The sequence below is a fragment of the Schistocerca nitens genome, chromosome 4 (genome assembly GCF_023898315.1).
Source record: "Schistocerca nitens isolate TAMUIC-IGC-003100 chromosome 4, iqSchNite1.1, whole genome shotgun sequence".
NCBI lineage: Eukaryota > Metazoa > Arthropoda > Insecta > Orthoptera > Acrididae > Schistocerca > Schistocerca nitens.
Genome location: NC_064617.1, coordinates 517,638,299 through 517,659,876, shown reverse-complemented (window position 1 = coordinate 517,659,876; position 21,578 = coordinate 517,638,299). Strand labels below are relative to the sequence as shown.

At 39.8% G+C, this 21,578-nt stretch overlaps 1 protein-coding gene across 2 annotated transcripts in view; it reads right to left on the bottom strand.

The window, feature by feature from the left end:
• Positions 1 to 21,578, bottom strand: part of LOC126251546 (1-phosphatidylinositol 3-phosphate 5-kinase) — a 437,758-nt gene that overhangs the window by 326,634 nt on the left and 89,546 nt on the right. For both annotated transcript variants that reach the window (XM_049952056.1, XM_049952057.1), the window contains one exon: positions 2,105 to 2,334. In XM_049952056.1, coding sequence (XP_049808013.1) covers positions 2,105 to 2,334 — 230 coding nt within the window. The remainder of the gene's footprint in view (positions 1 to 2,104; positions 2,335 to 21,578) is intronic.

Sequence of the window (21,578 nt, the reverse complement as noted above, 5' to 3'; positions counted from 1 at the left end):
TGTAGTCTTTGATACTCAGCTTCACATTCTTTTTGCATCTTTCTAGACTGATATGAAGATGATCATTACTGACTGAAACTGGTTACCAAACAAAATATAAAAAGTCTTGTGGTCAAAGAATTAAATACTACGATTTCAAGCAACTGGTTCACTGTATCTTCAATGTGATGATGCAATGCTTCATAGGCTGTTAAATCCTAATTTTCCTACTAACTAGAGAACAAATCTCTACACATGGTTGCTGCCACACATAATAATTAAATGTCCTGAATTTTGCATTTCATTGAAATTCAGCAGAAATAATAATATATCTAATATCATGTTCAGTTTCACAAAAGTAATGACATGTGGGATAACTGCCTGTATGTAGCAATTACTACATCTCTCACCCAACTAATACTAATTTCCGTAACAAAGAGCGTAAACATGCAAATGGATTACAATAAACAGAAACTCTGTCACACAACAGTATCAATGGTCAACAGTGTCTTGATTTCATTCATTCATTTTTTGCTAGTTGTACATTTGAGAGGGTTTCAGATTTCTCACACAGAATTTGACAATTTTGACAATTAAAAGGAAGAAACAAAAAGTTGGAAATATTTTGGAAACTTCTCTTCATCCTTACATACCTCTTTGACTTCTCCCAAGATCTTACATAGAGTAATTAATTGTTCTTATTTCTTACTTTTGCAAACAATGGAGTGGACAAGGCAATAGGCTGTTGAGTTGGAATCACTGTATCAGTTAGAGGAGTGCTTGCAGAATGTTTGAAGTAAGGAGTATAAAAACAATACTAAAAGCAAGACTTCTTGAAAAAAATTTCTGCTATTTTTGACACCAGCAAGAACTGCATAAAGGAAGAAAATAAAATAAAACTGATTGCTTTTCATGCAGTTCTGACAGAAGAAGCAAAAAGTGAGGAATAGTAAAAGCTCAGGCAGTGGTGCAGGCAATGTAACCTACATGGTTTAATTTTCCACTCTTGCAGTTTCTCAATGATCTTCATGAGCAAAAAGAAACAACAGATACTGTCGACAAAGATATACAAAAAATTATACTTGGTTGTCTTCATTTGTATTTTACACTGTACAGTAACACTCATTCATAGTTATTTTGCCATGGTACACTTTCTTGTGGGCTTAAAAAAATAATTTGCAACCTTACCACATAATTGTTTGTTCGTCTTCTCCACAGACAAAATTAAAATCAATGGATGGGATACACTAAAGCTACAGTGTAGCTTGTAACGTGCTTACAAAAGTTTTTCATCAACTACTGATGACAACATCTTTCTCTTCATTTACTTAAACCCTTGACTATTACTAGTGCAGCACTACATAACAACACAAGTTTCCTCGTAATTCTCCAGAGTGTGATTTACAATTCATTTAAACCTTGCCCATAATTCCTATACTTCCATCATACTGGAACTAAATCATCTCCATTCACTGTCTAAGTGGGATGCTAGCAACTGCTCATCTGCTCTTTCTAGCAAAAATACTCTCCTTGCATTCTTGACTGATTTATTAACTTTAGTAACCATTGTGGCTATGATGACACCATGATCACTAATCCTGACTCTATGCTGGCACTGTCAATGAGGTTAAGGCTGTTTGTTGCTTGTTATTTATAGCTAACTAATACAACGTGTGTACATGTGTGTGCATGTACATGTGTATGCAGGCACACGCATATGCATTCAGCTACATTGTCCTAGATGAAAACCTTGCCATCAACAACTCAATGCCTCATCTATTTTGTGACAGGTTACTTTTAATCCTCACATTATTTAATCATAATCAAATAGTCAAAGAAAGGAAATGTTAGGAAAAATATTACAAAAGATTTCAAAAAGAGAGAAATGACCTGCTTAACAATAGGAAAACTTACTAGAAAATAACCAAAACGTAGAATGCTTGACACAGAGTGAAACTGCTGAAGTTGCTGCCTTCTTGGCTGTAAGGGTGGCAGTGGGATCCATAAGGCATTATGAATCAGGTATTATGACAGGAAGATAATATAGTGTTAATGTAATGTAATAGAGAGGGTAAAAATTGTGTAATATGAAACTGTATGAAAATAAGCAATAGATGTTTCATACCGGTAGTAGTAGCTGAGTCTTGCTGAGGGATCTGCTTTACCCACAGTGGCTCCTGGCTGTCAACATGCACTGTGTCACCAATCTCTTCTTCATTTATTTTTTGTTGTTGGTATTTTTCTTCTTGCTTCAGATGACGGTATAGAGCATAGCCATCAATAAAATATTGTTCTGATACACATTCCAGAAAGTTACCTTCAATTAAAGCTTGGCCGATTGCTGTTGCTTGTGACCTAGATACAACACCAATCTTTACATTCTAAAAAATAATATTTGTGACAAATATAGTAATTAATTACCAGATGAAAACAAAGTGTCAAACATTTATAATGTATGTGTGTTTTTCATATTTTATTATTATTTTAATTACTCAATCCAATGACAGATTATGATGCAAATCAAAGCTCCCGTTTTCTCAGAGCAATCATTCAAAGTGTTTACCAACTTTATTAATCTTAAATAATATGCTGCTGAAAGGAAAGGATTTAGTAAAAGTCAGATACTACTGATTCATTTATAGTCAGTGCCAACAACAGTTAAAAAAGAATATTTTTGCAATCACATTGTGTAGCAGTGTTCTGTAATTTTTAATCAAACGATTTCAATTCTGACTGCAAGAAATATTTAAATGACTGTTACCTTCACATTTTGTTTCTGCTTTCGTAGGTAAGTGAAAGTCGGATGCATGTTTCTTTCTTTTATATGATGCCTTCCCTTACCATTTTCTTTTTCCTAAAATATTTCATATCGTTTCAGTACTGGTTTTGACTTTTCATTGAGTGTTTTGATGCTGTTTCTACATTTCCTGACCTTTTTTTTATCAAATATTGTATTGATACACAAGACAACATGAAAAGTTCTCAAATGGCAGTGGGGAAAAAAAGGAAATTGCACGTCTTTTTTTTTTATATAATCCTGTTTTAGGCCAGTGCATTTGGACCAATGTTTTTCTAGTGAGTAGGTCCCATAACGTAAATGAACTATGGAAAGTCTTAAAAAATACCAGTCTGTAGCTGTCATAATCTCTTCACTGGACACGAAGTGTTTTTCCAAGCACAAATTTCTTTAGAAATGAGAAGATGTGGAGTTTATAGAATGCCAAGTCTCATAAACTGAGTGGATATTCCATCAGTTCACATTTCAAATCTTTCAGTTTCCCGTTGCTGAAGCTCCTTTGTGGGCAGATACGCTACCCTGATGACAGACAAACCCGAAACCAATTGTGGCTCGTTGCTGTATGCCATCAACAATTTATTTCTGTACACCATCAACAACAGATGAATTTTCCTTTTATGATCAAGGCCTCTTCTCACATCATTTTTCATACACTTATTCCACAAGACTTGTTTAGTATTTCCCAGTTATTACTATACCCTTTGCAAGGTAGTCAAGAAGAAGACTCCTACAAAGCATCAGCATGAAACAACACGGTTTTATTTCTGGACCACTGGATTTTTACATGGTTTTTATTGTTTTATTTATTGCATGATGTAGCATCACCACATCTTGTCCATAGTAATAAAACTACACAAAAAAAGATGCATTGTTTTTTAAACAGGGCAGCATTTACTGAGAAATTTGTTTTAGTATTTGTTTACAGGCAGGATTCAACAATTATGGCACACACTGTGAACAAACCGTTCTAATATCACATCTTTAATTTTAAAAGACACACTGATATGTTTATGACACTGGCAATTTCATACATCTTTAACTACTGTTCATCCAATACCATGTTATATACTTTCTCTATGTTTATACTTGTGAGAACCATCATGTGAATCATCATCAAAAACTGTTTGGCTACATTTGCAATCAGCTGCCGACTTCCTAAATATTGAAAATGATGAAATAGTCCTACTTTTTTCCCACTCTTGCCCTACTATGGCTGGACCAACATCTTCAATGTAATTTCATTAAGATATCTAAAACACTTACATCTTACTCCCAACTCTGAAAAATTCTACCCATGAAAGATCCAATTACTCCCATCTAACTTCCAATCAAACCAGCATAACTACCAGACCCTGATTACTGAGCTACTATATCTTACACCCTCCTACTGAACATGGTTTCCAGGCTCCCAACATTGTCATCATCCTATATTATGAAAATCATACCTTTCTAAAGTTTCAGTCCTCACAAAAAACCTCACCCTCATTCTCCATCCCAGATTTAGCAATGCTTAACTGTTGAATTTGTTAATGCAGTGATGATCTTTTATTAGTTCTTTTTAATGGAAGCATTTATTCACAATACACCCTAATGACCACAATAAGTTAGAAGCAAACAATGAACATTATTTTTTAAAAATGCAAATTTCTTCCAAGCATGATCCTGCCACCCTACCATGCAGTCATTCCCTTGGTAGCTAGAGAAACTTTCCTTCCTTAAATTGCTTTAAAATGAGCCCCAATCATGGTTATGAAACAGATGAGTATTCAGGACTTTCAAACCCAACCTTTAACTTATCATTCTTAGTACTCCAACACAATGAAGGATGGAAGATAAAGGTTTAATGTTCCATCAACAATGTGGTCAATACAGGTGAAGCACAACCTCATATATGAGAAGGCTGGGGAGAAAATCAGCTATGCCCTTTCTGTGGAACCATCCCTGCATTCACATTAAGTGACTCCTGGGAAATCATAGAAAACTTAAATCAGGATGACTGTAAGGAGATGTGAACCACCATTTTTCCGATTATTTCCCCGATGTCTGACCACTGCACCACCTTGTTCCGTCCCATCACTGACCATGGATGGCAGTTACTACGGGGCTATGAATCTCCACCAGTTTTTTATACATACATATTACCACAATAAATCTATCTCAAGAGTCAAATATGGCCTCCAACAGCGACTGACTCCATTAGGTCAGTTACTTCAAACCTATGTCTTATATTGCATGGCATGTTACCTGTTGCCAATTTTGTGTAAATCAAAGAATATTGTACAATATGGACCAACCAAATGAGGCAATACAGTAGATATGACACTGACCTCATATTCAGGAGTTTGCTCTGTCCAGCCATCTGATCTAAGTTTTCCTAAGTCATTTCAGGCAACTTCTGGTATGATTCCTTCAGGCTACAGCCACCCAGCTGATCTATTCTCATAAAAACATACATACTATGTGTATGCATATTTTGAACCATTTATTTTCATTGTATTAGGATGACAAATCCTATATCACTGTGAGATGATACATGGATGAATGAACACATCAAATCAAATCTGTTAGCATAACCTGACTCCCTCCTCATACAAGCACTGCCCACTTGCCCTAGCCGACTCCAAAAATACCTTCCTTTCACCTGCTTCTAAAGCTTCCACAAACTGGCCACGACCCTACATCCAATTTTCCTATGTTCAAAACACTTATCACTTCTTTAACTACCTATCCACAATTCCTGTCTATTACTAAACACCTTGCTTATCACTGTGGATACTATGTCTCTGAACACCAGCACCTCCCATACCAAAGACAGCTGCCATACAACATTACCTTTTCCAAAGTCCCTCCAGCAACAAAACCAACACTTCCTTTCGGAAAACCACATTTTGACCAATAGTTGTTTCTCATTTGAAGGCTATGACTATTCACTGAATTAATTGGCATTTTTCTAAGACAGACTATTTGTGGTCCACTTAGAAAAACTCTTCCTATCCACTCAACACACTAATCTCATGTCTGGTTGACATTCACATCTGACATCTTCATAATCTGGAGCCATGACAGGCAAAACCCTCAGTGTTTTGTTCCAGGAGCTCAACAGCCACTCCAAAATCAACTTCACTTGTTCTTTCTCAACTTAAGAGCCACCTTCTTGAATGTTGATTTTTGACACTTCTATATAAGCTTCTGTCTTATATAGCAAGCAAAACTCCAACAGTAGCCCCACTTTGATGGCAGTCACCTGTATCATGCTGAAAGTACCTCCCCTCCTGACTTTGCACCAGTGAGTACTGCATCAGCATTAGTTAATTAAATGTGCTAATAATCTTGGCAGACAATATACTGTCCACGTCCAGAAAACAGTTTCTCAAGACATTTCTTATCATGACACCAGAAAACTTGATACCAGTGTGACTGAGTCAACTCTCTCAATTACTTAGTATTGAGGCCCTAAAAACCTTTGCCATATCTGATGGCAGGACTACAGCCACCTCTTGTGTGGTAAGATGAGAGATGTTCTACACAAAATCAATCACTTATTCTCAAAAGTTTTAATCTGTTGCACAACTAACTTTTGTAATGTTATGTTTCTTCCCCGTGCCACTCTTCCTCCCTGTCTTGCACCTCATGATGCAATCCTCTGGATTACCCAATTCCTGTTTTCAACAAAACATCTGTCAACATATATAGATGGCCACTGCAACATGGCAACCAAAACTTTAACTACTCAGTTGCTGAAAATCACATCAGCAACTGCTTTGACAGCTGGTTTGGTAGCAAAGTTCATGCCATTTTGATGCTTCTTCCCCTGCACCAGTCTTCTTTAACTGGACAGTTGGAAACAGTATTACATAACACATTCTTGCAATCATTCTGAGGTGAACTCCTGCTAGTCTCAAACATCAGTTGCCACCTTTTCACTTCTTGCCCTCATACTTTCCTGTCCTGTTATTTTTCATTACGTGCCTCCCCATCCTGACAATGTACTCCAATTTTCCCCACATTTTGCTGTCTTACCCTCTCCACATTGCTAGAGACCTATCCTGTCCACCACATCTGCCTAGGTAGACAACTACTCATAAATAATACTCTGCACTGTTATATATAGCTAGTCATTGTGCATCATTCAGCTGCAGTTGGATAGTTACCTTTCCCTACAACAGTTTATTATACTGATCTTAGATTTCTATTATCAAATGCAATAACATTGTATGCCATGCCAACCACAAACAACAAAATTATGTTATTTTCAATTAAAGTGTAATAACTGAAATGAGGTGTGATGAGCACACTCTTGTTTAATTATTCTGTGTGTCACATCTAAAAACAGAACCCTCATGGATGTGATGCAAGCAAAGTTACATATCACCAAAGAGATGAAGCTGTTAAATACTAAATCTCTATACTGCAATAGCAATTAACCATGATTACACTCTTATAAACTATTTCCGCTTACATGGGCTGAACATAATATAATCCAACCTTTACTTCGAAGAAAGCTGCTTCTATACCTGTAGCAAATAACTGTCATGTAACTCGCTTCAGTTTCTCCTGTCATATATGATAAGATATTAATTCATGGGTGCAGGGCAGAATCTGGGTATCCAGTGGCAACAATACTTCAATAGGAAATCACATAGCCATTGTCAGGTGACCTGACGAACAGACTGCCACAGGATGAGTATAGTGATGTTATCTACATACCCCCCTCACAATTTCTTCCTTTAGTAGATCTGCAGTGTTTGTATTGTCTGTGAGTCTTGCCATGCAGCATCTCCAGTGCTATATTCAAGGTTCACAGTCTGGGCACTGTCAATGATCAGTGTATCCAGTAATGTTCTGCTTGCATTAGAAATCTGTTGAAAGTTGCTGTTTAGTAAAGCTTTCACCTGTTAATTAATCCAAATGCCAGGTTTCAGGCTTTGCTGAGATTGTAGTCACAATCACAATCCACAGTCACAGATAACACTCCACTTATTTGAATTTCACTTGTTTCTTCTATTGCACATTCCCAATAGTGCAAATCTGTGCTAGAAACTTTATGCAGTTGTAATCCAATTCAAGAAAAATAGTTACAACGCTCTGCCACCATAAATTTACTTGTTTGTAGTGTACATGATCTTCAGCTGTGTATACCACCTGCACTTAGGGCACTCAAGCGTATAAAAAAAAAGGCACTGGTCTGATGTCTGCTAAGGGTATGGAGAAAATGATTACAAAATTCGAAAAGACAGGTTCTTTTGAAGTGTAATGAGGAAGGAGGAAAGAAGTTGATCTGACATCTGTCAAAGATGTGGCCACAGCACTCCAGGAGAGGTCAAGCATTGGTGTGCAAACATGTAGTGCACAGGGAAATGCCTGAACATTGCACATGGCTGTAAGCAAGGTGAATAAAATAATATGAAGCATCCTGCATCCTATGAAACATACAAAATCATCCATATTCAGGAGTTGCTTCCGATTGACCTGCCAGCAAGAGACACATTTGCTCTGGAATTTCTTGCTCACACAGAAGTGGAAAATGAATGGCCATAGAATGGTCTGTGCACCGACAAGACCCATTTCCATCTCCAAGGACATGTCAATAAGCAGTATTGCAGAATGTGGGCAATGGAAAATCCGCACGCATATCAAACGATACCACTTCATTCAGCATAAGTAACTGTATGGTGCGGGTTGATGGCACTCTTTACACAGGGCCGTACTTTTTTGATGAGATGAGTCCTGCAGTTCCTCCTACTTGTACCGTCATTGGTAAGTCTCATGTGCATCAATTTCAATCAAACCCTCCCTTCAACAGTGTGGATGTGTGGGTAGAATAATTTTTATGCAAGATGGTGCTCCTCCACACATTGCACAGCCAGTGAAGTGGCTGCTGCAAAGCCATTACGGAAATGTTACAATTATCAGCCATCATTTCCCTACGCCTGGCCATTCAGATCACCTGATCTTAATCTGTGCAACTTCTGGATGTGGGGTTACCTGAAAGATGTTATGTTCGGGACAGTTAAAAACCTATGTCATTTTGGTTTTTATGCGGTTTTTGGCCCCTTACAATTAAAAACCAATGTCATTAAAAATCAATTTTTCCCACACGATGTGGTACGACCTTGCTGTTGTGGGTTGGCTTACCTAACTAACAGTGCCACAACTGTTGACTGCCGACCTTGTGCAATCATGCACATTGAATTGTATGGATGGTGTCTTGTGCAACTCAAGCCATAGCTGCCATATTGTAATTCATCTGCCATTTGTACCCCACCCCAGTCACCTTAATATGCTTACAGCGCCATCTATTGGTGATTTTTTCCCACATGATGTTTCCCTTATTCAAATCTGAATCTGATGTCATCCTAAGCATTGGTTCTCTTTCTATGGCATTTTGAAACTGTAACTTTAATTATGGACACCCTGTATATCTGACTTAAAAATCAGAGTTCTCTTGTTTTGGTCAGTGGACAGGAAGAAAATCTTAATTTGATCTGTCTTCAGAATTCATCTGACTTTTCCACATAAGGCTGTATGGAAGAAACACAAAGACCTTCAATGTTTCTGTTCTCCAAGGTCAATACTCAGTGTTGAGTGTAGTGCAACCAAATCTGTTATTCTGTGTAGCATTTCCTTAATGAGACTTTCCATTTTTGAGAGGATGTGAGCTCTGAACCACCATTCTTAGCACCACATCTTCTGCAGCAGATTATTGCAGCTGTCAGCATTCAAATACAAGTCAACACGTGTCATCTTCCTGTATTTGCTGTGACCCATGGTGCCCTCTATTTCCCCTTCTGTTAACACATCTTCTCTCCTATTCCCTTCCTCTTCTGTGGTAAAGTGGATTTCAGAAGAGTTTTACAAGGAAAACTATCATTTTTTTACCTTTATGTAGTAGGAATGATACTTTCAGCTGTATTTATAAATCTAATTTTAATTGCAATTGATTTCAGTGTTACATCACACTCTCTACAGGCTCCTCTATGACACCAGGTGAACAAGTGGATATACTGGGTAATCATTATACATCTCACATAATGTACAAAAAGTTGATATATCCTATTTTGAAAATTCCTTCCTGATTATTGTGTCAATGGCAGCAGCACTAGGGCTCTATTTCATATCAACAGTTTAGAGATTTGCTGCCACCTTAGGTGCCAAAAGCAGACAGAAAGGTTCAAAATAGGACAGATCAAATTTCTGCAGATTCTGTGAGGTGTATAATTACAATACCCGATATCCACATGATTACCTGGTATCGTAGAGTGGCGTGAAGATGGTGTAATGTAATGCTAAGATTGACTGCATATAAAATAAGATCAATAAATACAGTTGAAAGTGTCATCCCTACTACATAACGAAACAGTAACAGATGCTGTCCCATGATCTATTGGAAGTTGGATTATAGAGGTTTCCTCCATATTTTATCTGTCTCATATGGCCAACTGCAAAGTACATGCCATAACCTTTAGACAGTTGTAATCCATTCCATGCAGTGCTGGGTTGCAAGTTCTGCCATTGCAGATTTGCTTAGCTTCATCTATTGGGTGTGCTACTACTGTTCATGGCAGTGATCTTCAGTCATGCATATTATCAGTACCGGTACTGTATGCATCACAACACAAACCAAAGCCATCGGATTTGCTGTACAGTTAACTTGCACAGTCTCAGGTCATCTTTGATTCTATTAAGTAGTTCCTGAACTAGTAGTTGGGCTAGGAGGAAAAATATCTTAATTCAGTCTCTCTTCACAATTTATTCAGTTTTTCAATATAACACACAACTTTATGAAAAAAGCAAGAGGTATGGCCTTCTCCAATTCCTATGTTGTTTCACAAGGCTGCACAAGGGCCAGGTCTATCACACAGGGTGAATAAAAACACATGCCAGAAACAAGGGGAGGAAAAGCATTCCTCAGGTTTCCAGTTCCTTGGTGAGACTGTCCATGTAAGAGATGGTGCATCCTCTGAACTATCACTCTGAGCATCCAGTTGTGTTCCTAATGGTAGCAGTTGTTACCATGCAAATGCAAGTAAGCAAGTGTCTTTTTGAAGTAGACACTAAGGTCCATGGTGCCACACACTTTCCTTTCTACAAGGATATCCCACAAAGGAAGCTTTGAATATATTTGACTTACATGGTGGAGTTGATGTCACAATATATGAAACTGAGCTGTAAAAGGAATTCGTCCACATTTTGTATTCCATGTAATGCAAGACACATGGTTTCCAGCAGGCTGTTTCCAGGACTTCCTCCTCAACACCTTCTCCAATGGACACAACTGGTAAAATCGGACTGCCCATAGCTACTCCTCTGATCTGCCTCTAGTATATATAGTCGACAGAAAATAGGTTACTGTCAGAGCATGTTTGAAGACGTTGGTAGCTTATAATTCAAATTTTGGCTTATGAACTCCAAAGATTCCTACTGAGGAACCTAAATAAAAAGGGAGACTACATCAAAGCAAACAAGTGTGCTGGAATCCCGCAGCCTGAAATAGCTGAGCCTCTCCTATAATGGTTGTCATATTCTCCCATTCTTCCTTAATGTCTGCCATTTCATTTGACTGCCTTTAAAATATATTTCATTTACCTTGGCAATTTGTATATTGAGGAGTCTTATCAGATGTAATTTCCACTGACATTGTTTATTTTCCTTGTGTCTCACAATGTGGTTCTATATTAACTTTGAGTGTAACAGAAACTGGTCATAATTTATATTGGTACATCTATATGCTCCGATATCTTCAGAACTATTGTGTATTGCATAACAAAATTGATTATGTGTTTTTGGCATTTCCATTAACTACATTGTTTCTCCAATATGTTTGCCATTCTTATATTCATGTCACATCCTATTACACGACAGTTATTCATATTTACTTGATATTCAATGTAATGTAAATTATTACAAAATATATGTGTACCTTTTTGTCATCTTTTGTTTGGAGCACATGTTCCAACTGTTATTAACTTCCCTTCTTTATTTTGAATCTTACTAAGATTTTCTGTTCCTTATTCTGGTATTTGAAACAACAATTGTTGCCATTTCTTGTTTATTAAAATTGCCACACCCGCTACTGTCCTCCCTTCTTGTTCTATTCACTGTATAATCATCATTATTTCCCTAAATTCAATGATCTCCTCTCTTTCTATTTTGTTTTAGTGATCACAATAATATCTATTTTCTTTTCTAGTAACACTTACACTAATTCTTGAAGTTGGCTTGTCAGACCTCTCATACTGCAGGTTCAAATTTCATTCCAAAACATTTGATCTTTTTTTGTTTCCATTCATTACCCACGGATCTGTCTTATTCAAGGCTTTGTGCAAACATTTCTCAGTAAGATAACATGACACCTGGCCATGTTATGGGCAATGCACATAGTAAGCTCGTAAATGGGAATGTCACTTTGGTGGCTCCAAGCTGGCAGGATTCCTCTTCATGGAATACAGTTTAATTATACCTCTATGATATGGTGTTGGACACACTTTTTCTGGCTTCTCCAGCAACTAAACTAGCCAACCACATCTCAAGAGCCAACTTGCCCTACAATGTTGAGAAAACCTTGGCTCATCTATCAAGACATACCCGGCCTAGGTGATAGTGCTGGTAGCCACACTATCACAGTCACAGCCCTTGGCTTTGTGAAAGTACACAACCCCTTTTGCCCACTGCTGAAAGTACTTTTGATAACACGGTCTCTCCAGGGAATTGACAAGTTCTCCTCAGAAAATGAGTTTCTATTTCCTTATTTGTCTGCTTGTACAATTTATTTGAAAAGAATGGAAGGAATGTGGTACTCTGTAATTAGAGAATTTTCTTACCTAATTCTTATTTTGTAGATGGGTGTTACTAGGGTGTACTTAAATCAATCAAGGAAATGTGCTTTGAGCCACTGACTGATTACAAATGTAGCTCAAGCATATTCCTAATACACTCCTGGAAATTGAAATAAGAACACCGTGAATTCATTGTCCCAGGAAGGGGAAACTTTATTGACACATTCCGGAGATCTTGCTGGCCAGGGTAGTTGACTTACACCTTCTAGAGCACGTTGGGTGGCACGGGATACATGCAGACGTGCATTGTCCTGTTGGAACAGCAAGTTCCCTTGCCGGTCTAGGAATGGTAGAACGATGGGTTCGATGACTGTTTGGATGTACCGTGCACTATTCAGTGTCCCCTCGACGATCACCAGTGGTGTACGGCCAGTGTAGGAGATCGCTCCCCACACCATGATGCCGGGTGTTGGCCCTGTGTGCGTCGGTCGTATGCAGTCCTGATTGTGGCGCTCACCTGCACGGCGCCAAACACGCATACGACCATCATTGGCACCAAGGCAGAAGCGACTCTCATTGCTGAAGACGACACGTCTCCATTCGTCCCTCCATTCACACCTGTCGCGACACCACTGGAGGCGGGCTGCACGATGTTGGGGCGTGAGCGGAAGACGGCCTAACGGTGTGCGGGACCGTAGCCCAGCTTCATGGAGACGGTTGCGAATGGTCCTCGCCGATACCCCAGGAGCAACAGTGTTCCTAATTTGCTGGGAAGTGGCGGTGCGGTCCCCTACGGCACTGCGTAGGATCCTACGGTCTTGGCGTGCATCCGTGCGTCGCTGCGGTCCGGTCCCAGGTCGACGGGCACGTGCACCTTCCGCCGACCACTGGCGACAACATCGATGTACTGTGGAGACCTCACGCCCCACGTGTTGAGCAATTCGGCGGTACGTCCACCCGGCCTCCCGCATGCCCACTATACGCCCTCGCTCAAAGTCCGTCAACTGCACATACGGTTCACGTCCACGCTGTCGCGGCATGCTACCAGTGTTAAAGACTGCGATGGAGCTCCGTATGCCACGGCAAACTGGCTGACACTGACGGCGGTGGTGCACAAATGCTGCGCAGCTAGCGCCATTCGACGGTCAACACCGCGGTTCCTGGTGTGTCCGCTGTGCCGTGCGTGTGATCATTGCTTGTACAGCCCTCTCGCAGTGTCCGGAGCAAGTATGGTGGGTCTGACACACCGGTGTCAATGTGTTCTTTTTTCCATTTCCAGGAGTGTATGTTAGCAAAAGATTTTAAAACTTCACTAGAGATGCCATTATGGCCTTGTATTCTCATGCATAAATGCAGCATCCACAGAGCTTTCATCATTGAGCACAACACAGACAAAAGTCTTTCCTTCTGCATGTTTATTAGTTCTGTCAATCTAAGATATGATTTTGTCTACCTATATTCCCAATAATGTGCACCATCATGATACACAATGGAAAGCCAAAACATTATGTTTTGCAATCACCTTCCTAAGTCGATTCTTCAACCTGCAGGCAGGTGAGCTGGGATGCTGCCATCCAAATTCTGCAGCCAGAGCCAGAAAAGTTCTGAGTAGGCAGGGCGAAAGCATCCACGACAACACTGTGGTGAGTATGGTAACCACACATTGGGCCCTGACATGTCACCTGAGCCCTATATACGACTGGAAGCAGTGCCTTTTCAAAATAATACCAAGACGAGCAAGTATAAATACTAGCTACCCACTCCTAACAGTATATCTGTGACTGCTGTCTACACTGAGAACACCTCCACACCAGCTATCAACCCAATGTGGGTTATCCAGTCTTATTTACAACTATCCACTGCCTCTGCTACCCACTCATCTGTGACCCATGCCTAGTCCTCATGCCACTGGAGCCTGAACTGGATTTTTCCAGCTGGGGCTTGCTCCCATGTGACATCAACCAACTCTCAGGTGCCTCCACATGGTCCCCGGTTTGCAGTTCGCACTTTTAAGTCTCCGACACTTGACCCACTGCAAGATACTCGTTGGCCGCAGCCACAGTTAAGGCTAAGAGTTAGCCATTCCACAAAACAAGTCTGCTGCTGCTGCACACCAGATGTTTGCAGGCCTGAAACATTTGCTTGCTCAAGCAGGCACTGACACACCTCCTTTCCTATGGCCACCTTTCAGGCTTGGTGTCCTCCTTACCACCTCACACTGCCGCGTGCTTCGTTGGGCATGTGCCATCATCCAGGGTCATCTCACACCTTCAGGGCATTGACTGTATCAATTGCTATATGAATTTCGTGGAACAAACATGTTGTTTTTACCACTGTAGTTATGATTCCATGAAGGCCAAGGAACTGGTTCTTTGTACCTGCTGCCCGACCAGCCAGCCTGCATCATCATCTTGATGTTTTAGAGGGTCAATAACACTTGTACCATCATGACTAACAATAACTGTTGTGTCAGAAGTAACCAATTACACTGAACAACACCACCACGAACAGCATACACCATGAGGACGACGATGATGATGATGATGATGATGATGATGATGATGATCCTCATCATCACCACCATCAATGCAGTGGGGTGAGTAGAAATAAATTGTTTGATTTTGACTGTTCCCCATTCAGATACTGTGCAAGGCAGGAAAAGATATATCAGTATTTGTGGATAGCCTGTTTGCAGCCACAAGGCTGGGTTGTCAGGCAGATAAACAGTTGTTTCAAATGGCCAAACTGTGTTTAACAGGGGATTCAAAAATTTATGTCACATACCATGATGACCTGAGAAATGCTCAGAAATTTGATATAATGAGGAGAGGTTTAGTACAATAATATAGAGGACAGAACAGCTGAAGGTATTAATGTGCGCAATTAAATAGGGTGTCACAGAAACAAGGTGAATCATTCAAGTATTTTGGATAGAATAAGAAAAAATAATGTCAATACCTACGAGTGAACAGGCAGTGACATCACAAATAGAATGCTTCTGCAAGAAAGCGAGCAGGTGAAATATTTTTTCCACTAATGTCATATGTTACTGGGTAGTCATTCAGGGCACATATGATGACACTCATGTAGCACAGTGTAAGAGATGTGGGAAAATTAGTCATAGAGAAAGGAACAGTAGGTAAAGTACAGGACATATTAGAAACAAGCAAAATGAGAATAACCACCCTGAAATGACAATGGGAGCCCAAGGTCTGCCGGGCAGTGCTCATAGTGAATTTTAGCATAATTTAAACATGAGCACAGCCCAAATTTTGCTTGACTGGCATAGGGGATGAAGGGAAACACATGTTTTTATTTGGCACTGATGCACATGTGTCCATGGCAAGTCTGGATCTTATGGGAGAGAGGTGGTTAAAATCTACACTGTATAGCTTATGTGCAGGGAGAGAGGAGAGGTAACGGGTATTTGCTATGTTCAGGTGTGAACAAAGGAATACCAGGAAAATACTGAAGTACAGGTGATGCTTACTGCACAATCCTAGGGCTAGATTTCCCTTATAAACATCATTCTAAAATCCACCTTGGACATCACACAGTAAAACACAGTTGCACATTGTTCCATCTGGGAGAAACTGTTGTCAGTGATATATTGCCACAAGGTTCATCTGTCATGAAAGATGAACCAATTAATCTGTGTGCAAGACCACTAAGGATCACTTCGTGAGATAAAGTACCACATGGTACACGGAAATTACTGCGAAGGAATTTGGGATAAAAAGCTAGCTCTGAATGTGTTAGTTAATTAAAGCATGATGTTTTGTGCTCAACACTATTATACATGTATTGGAAATAAATGGTGAACAGGTAGTGCTTGTCAATACTGGCAATTCTGGGACCAAAGCCCTGAATTTCTCTAAGGGATGGTTGCTCATCAATTTAGATGTTCTATATGAAGATGATTTATATAGCATGATTTTGAACATTAGCCATGAGCAAGCCACCAGTGGAACTACATTATGCAAGAAGGGGAAACATTTAAAAGAAGCTAAAAGAATAGGATGGAGGAATTAATGTTTAAATTTGAGGACCTGTTCAATCCTTGTGGATCTTTACCAGTGACCCTGGAAATTAATCATTTGTAAACCATAAGCCATAGAGGTAGCCCCATCACATACAACCAGTGATGCAAGAATTTTCTAACTGGCAATTACAAGATGGTGTCATTGGAGAAAGTACCAGCCTGTGTGGTGCATGTGATGGTACTGCTAGAAAAGGGCTCAGACAGAATGAATAGTAATAATTTTTCTGTTACTACAGGCACCTCAACAGCCATACAATTATAGATGCATATCCTATCCCAGACATATTGGAAATCCTGGACAATTTGTGGCAACATAGGTATTTTCCACTACAGATCCAAGGCGTGGCTATCATCAGTTAAATGGAGCACCAGAGGACGAGCCAAAAATGACATTTATGTTTTCTTGGGGTCACTACCAGTATCGGCATATGGCATATGTGCTGAAAAATGCATCATCCAAGTTTCAAAGTGCTGAGAGGATTAAATTAAAAAATTTATGGAGTATCTAGGCAAAATTATTGTGTTTGCAAAAGATGTGGACGAGCATGTGTGATGGTTGAGGGAAGTTTTTAATAGATTAATCACAGCACACCTAACTCGTAGTATAAAAACATGTCATCTGCACTGCAGAAAGTAAATTACTTAGGTCATGTAATTAGCCAATATGGGATACAGAAACTGGTGGAAGGTGAATTTTCCAATGACTCTGACATGAAAAGAGCTACAGTCGTTTTTGGAGTTAGCTCATTATTACAGCAAACTTGTACCAAGATTTGAAGAAATAGTACCTCTGACATGCTTATTAAAGAAAGGTGCATATCAGACTGTGAAAGTGCATTTGAAAAATTGAAGCAGTTGTTGACAACTACTTCAGAGTTGGTCTTTCCAATCAAAAAAACATGTTCATATTGTCATGTGATACTAGTAATCCTGCATTGGGTTGTGTGTTAAGTCAAAGGATAGAGGAGAAGTAACATTCACTCACCTATGCATCACAGAAGTTAGGCAAAGCAGAGGGGAACTATTCTATCCCAGAAAGGAAAATGCTGAGCCTCATATATGGTGAGACATGTTTGCTGCTGTTTGTAAAGGAAAAAGTTTAAGGTAATAATGAATCAACAGCAATGAAGTGGTTATTGAGATTAAAGGATCCACCTAGTATGTTAATGTATGGGGCACTGAAACTATGCAAATTATCTTTCAAAGTAGTTGATAAAACTGGTAAAAAACACAGGAATGTGTTGGTGGATTACGGGCAGAACAATGCTAAGCTACTGGAGTACTGTGTAGGTCAGTGGGTAATGCTGACAAGCCTAACCCCTCTGCCTCCCCCCCCCCCCCCCCCCCACACACACACCAAAAAAATCATCACCCGATATCTGGAACCATATCTGGAAATTGAGATGACCTCACCAGTGAACACTAAGCTGCAGCTCCCAATGCAGACAACAGTCACACATGTCGGACATATATGTACTCTTTGGGGCCTGCCAAAATCATTGCCACTGGTACTGGCACCACTCCCAGAAATGAGGTGGTGATGGTGAGGGAGGGGGGGGGGGGACGGTGGGGGGGGGGGGTGAGGAAGAGGAGGGGGAGTGGGAGATAGTAAAATGGAAAGAAAGGCTGCATGTTCCTGTTTGCATTATGGCCATCATGGAAGTGACAGTGTATAACGATCTTTTTTTTTTCTTTTCTATGAAGGAGTTTGGTGCAGTGTTTTTGATATATTGTTCTGTGAACTAGTGGGTCAAGATTATTGTTGTGACCAGTTCAGTTAATGATTAACTTAGTGGATATTAGGTACGTAGTTTACTTAAATTGATTTTTCATATTAGTAGAGCAATTTACAGATGGTTTTGTTTTTCAAAGAGCATCAGTGTTTGTTTATCTTCAAATATGGTACGTATCTGTAGCAAGAAATAAGAAATTAAATTATGGCCAATATAATAAAAGACAAATACAAGAAAACTAACATTCAAAACATTTAGTACACGTTTGTGATCTTGTCACATACTGCATTAAGCATTTAAATATAAGTACAATTACTATAATCAATTAATCATCTGCTCACACAGACAACAAAACTGCAGTTTGTCATACAATTAAAGTGTCACAAGTTTGGAGTCGCTAAGGATAGTAGCAATCTGAAACAAAGAACAGTTGACACGAAGTATTCTGAATGGTGCCAATTTTTAACAATCAGAACTTACGGACCAATGGTCAAGTTATCATGAAACTACTAAAGCTCATCTGTTGAGGGCTGATAACATACTAATTTATGTTGATTGCCAGTTACTAATAAATTCAGTAAATATGTGGCATGAGGTGGCACCACACAATGCCAGTATTAGCTCTTGAACAAAGAAGTTTGACAACTACTGGTCTACGTTAACATTTTGGTAGGATTAATGGAAATCATTATAGGCTAATGAATGATTAATTCAGTATTTGGGAAAAGTTATATTTTGCTTTTGTGTGTTTTTACAAGGAAAATCATTTATTTGTCTTGATAATGTAGTGAGCTGTGAGTTTGTTTTGTTTTGTTTCACGGTATACCTGAGATGATATTCATTCCGTTGTAAATAATTTTATGTAGGTTTAGGAAGGGCATATCATAATCTGTGCAACGTTTCCAAGATTGCAGCAGCTGGAAGGGTGTTGTACAGTGCCCATCCAGGATGGTCCAGACGGCCACAGTGACAAATGAAACGAAATTATTTTTATAAAGGACAGGAGTGGAAGAATGCATGTGGGACATCCTTGCATCCAACCCTATTTTCAGGAGAAAGATATACATGGGGTATATACAGTATACAACCCAGCAGTGGTTATTGCGAATTATTATACGCAAGGGCAACACTGGGGAGCAGAATAGTAGGAGCTGCAAGGAAGCAGTATATTGATAGACAGTATGATGTGTGACAGTTCAGGGCCAACTGTTTGACTACTGGCAACTATAACAAGGGTTCCAATTCTGAACTTCACATATCCGCTACTGTACTTGTCTGACAAAAGTTTGGAAATACAATCTGCTAAAAACCTGACCTTTCTGAACAATATCGTGTATTCTAACCTACTCAGTTCTCTGGACAAGACTATAGCATTGCAAAAAGTGTGTATTTGTGCTGAGAAAATGTTTCTACATTTGCAACAGTAGTGCATCAGATACCAGGACAAAATCACAGCATGTGTGTTTCAAATTCAAATACCATCTTGCTTTTGGTTCTAGTTTGTGCAGCCTACATTGTGGTACATCTATTAATGGTGGAAAACCAACCACATTTATGAACTCCCTGTCCATCATACACTAGAGTCACTCAACTGGGAGTAAATAGTCATTACATGTACCAGCCACAGGACAATGTGAACTGGACTGGATTAGTATTAGAACAGTTGGAATGAAATATAGATAAATGTAGAAGAAAGTTATAAACATACTCTGTTTAAGTCATTCACAGATTTTGCAGCAGCCTGCGATTTAGTGGACCAAAGCATCTAAATAAATCGGGGAGGAATGTTACTCCACCGCCATATCCACAACCTGCAGCCAGGCGAGCCAGCCGGCTGCCTTAGAAATTCCAATGCCAAAGCCAGAAATGCAATAAGCCAATACGGTGAAACCCTCTATTACAGCAATGTGGCAATTGTGGTTATCACATGCGGGCTGATCTGTGTGTCATCTCCAGTCCTGCTACTGCCAGGGCCTGAACTGGCAACTTCCAGGTGGGGCCTCTGCTGCAAATTGACAAGTGTCTCCTGGGCGCCTTCAAAGAATCACTGGTTCACAGTGTTCACCTGAGTGCCTCCCGTAGCTGACCCAATACAAGCTACTGGCTAGGCACTTCATTTACACCTAATGGCATGGTTGGTCCACACATGAGTCTGCCACCACTGCCAGTCTGAAATCTGCACGGCTCATGTAACTAACCGCTCAGACATTGACACATCTCCTTTATTGTGGCCACCTTTTGGTCTGACATCCTTGTTGCCTCCTCACACTGTTGCACACTTCACTGTGCACGCACTGCCACCCAGGGTCATCATATGTCATTGGGACAATGCCTACATCGGTTGTATGAATTCTACCAAATATACTTGTTGTTGTTACCACTGCAGTTATGATTCCATAACGGCTGAGGAACTGGTTCTTCACAACTTCTGCCCAGCCAATGACGATCATCTTCATCTTGACATATTACGAGATCAACGATGCTCAGACCATCCTGATCCACGACAATTATAACCACTTGCCTAATAGCATGTTGTTCCACCTCAAGAACACAATACAAGCAACCATTCTGCATAACATGGACTCAGTGAGGACGTATTAGATTTCTGGAGGTACATGGGGCCAGATGTCTATGCACAGGCCACACAATTCCCATAAATTATGGGCTGGAGGTATGTGGGTGCAGAGCTTGCACTCAACAGCGTGCCAGTTGTATTCTATCACACTCAGATCAAGCAAATTTGATGGTCAGGACATGAACATGAGTTCACTTTTGTGCTCCTGAAACCACTGTAGCACTCTTCTGGCCTTGTGATATAGCAAGTTATCCTGCTGGAAGATGCTATCACTGTCGGGGAAGACATCAAGCATGAAGGAATGCAGCCAGTCTGCAACAACGTTCACATAATCCACAGCTGTTATGGTAGCCTTCAATTACTATCGCAAGTCCCATAGAAGCCTCTGTGAATATTCTCATAGTGTAATATTTCCCCCACCAGCCTGCATCTGTGGCACTACTTGTATTTTGAGCAGCAATTCACCTGGATGATAGGACATCTGAATATGATCATTAACCTGGTCTAACAAGAAATGTGTTCCATCTGATCAGGTGAACTGTTTCCATTGATCCTACACAGGTTGGCAACACTGCGCCAACGCGGACTCTTCGAGTATTTGCTGCACTAAATAATTATAAAAAGCGTTGTTATTAAGCTATTTTTAAACGTCTACAGGTGTTATAAATATAATATA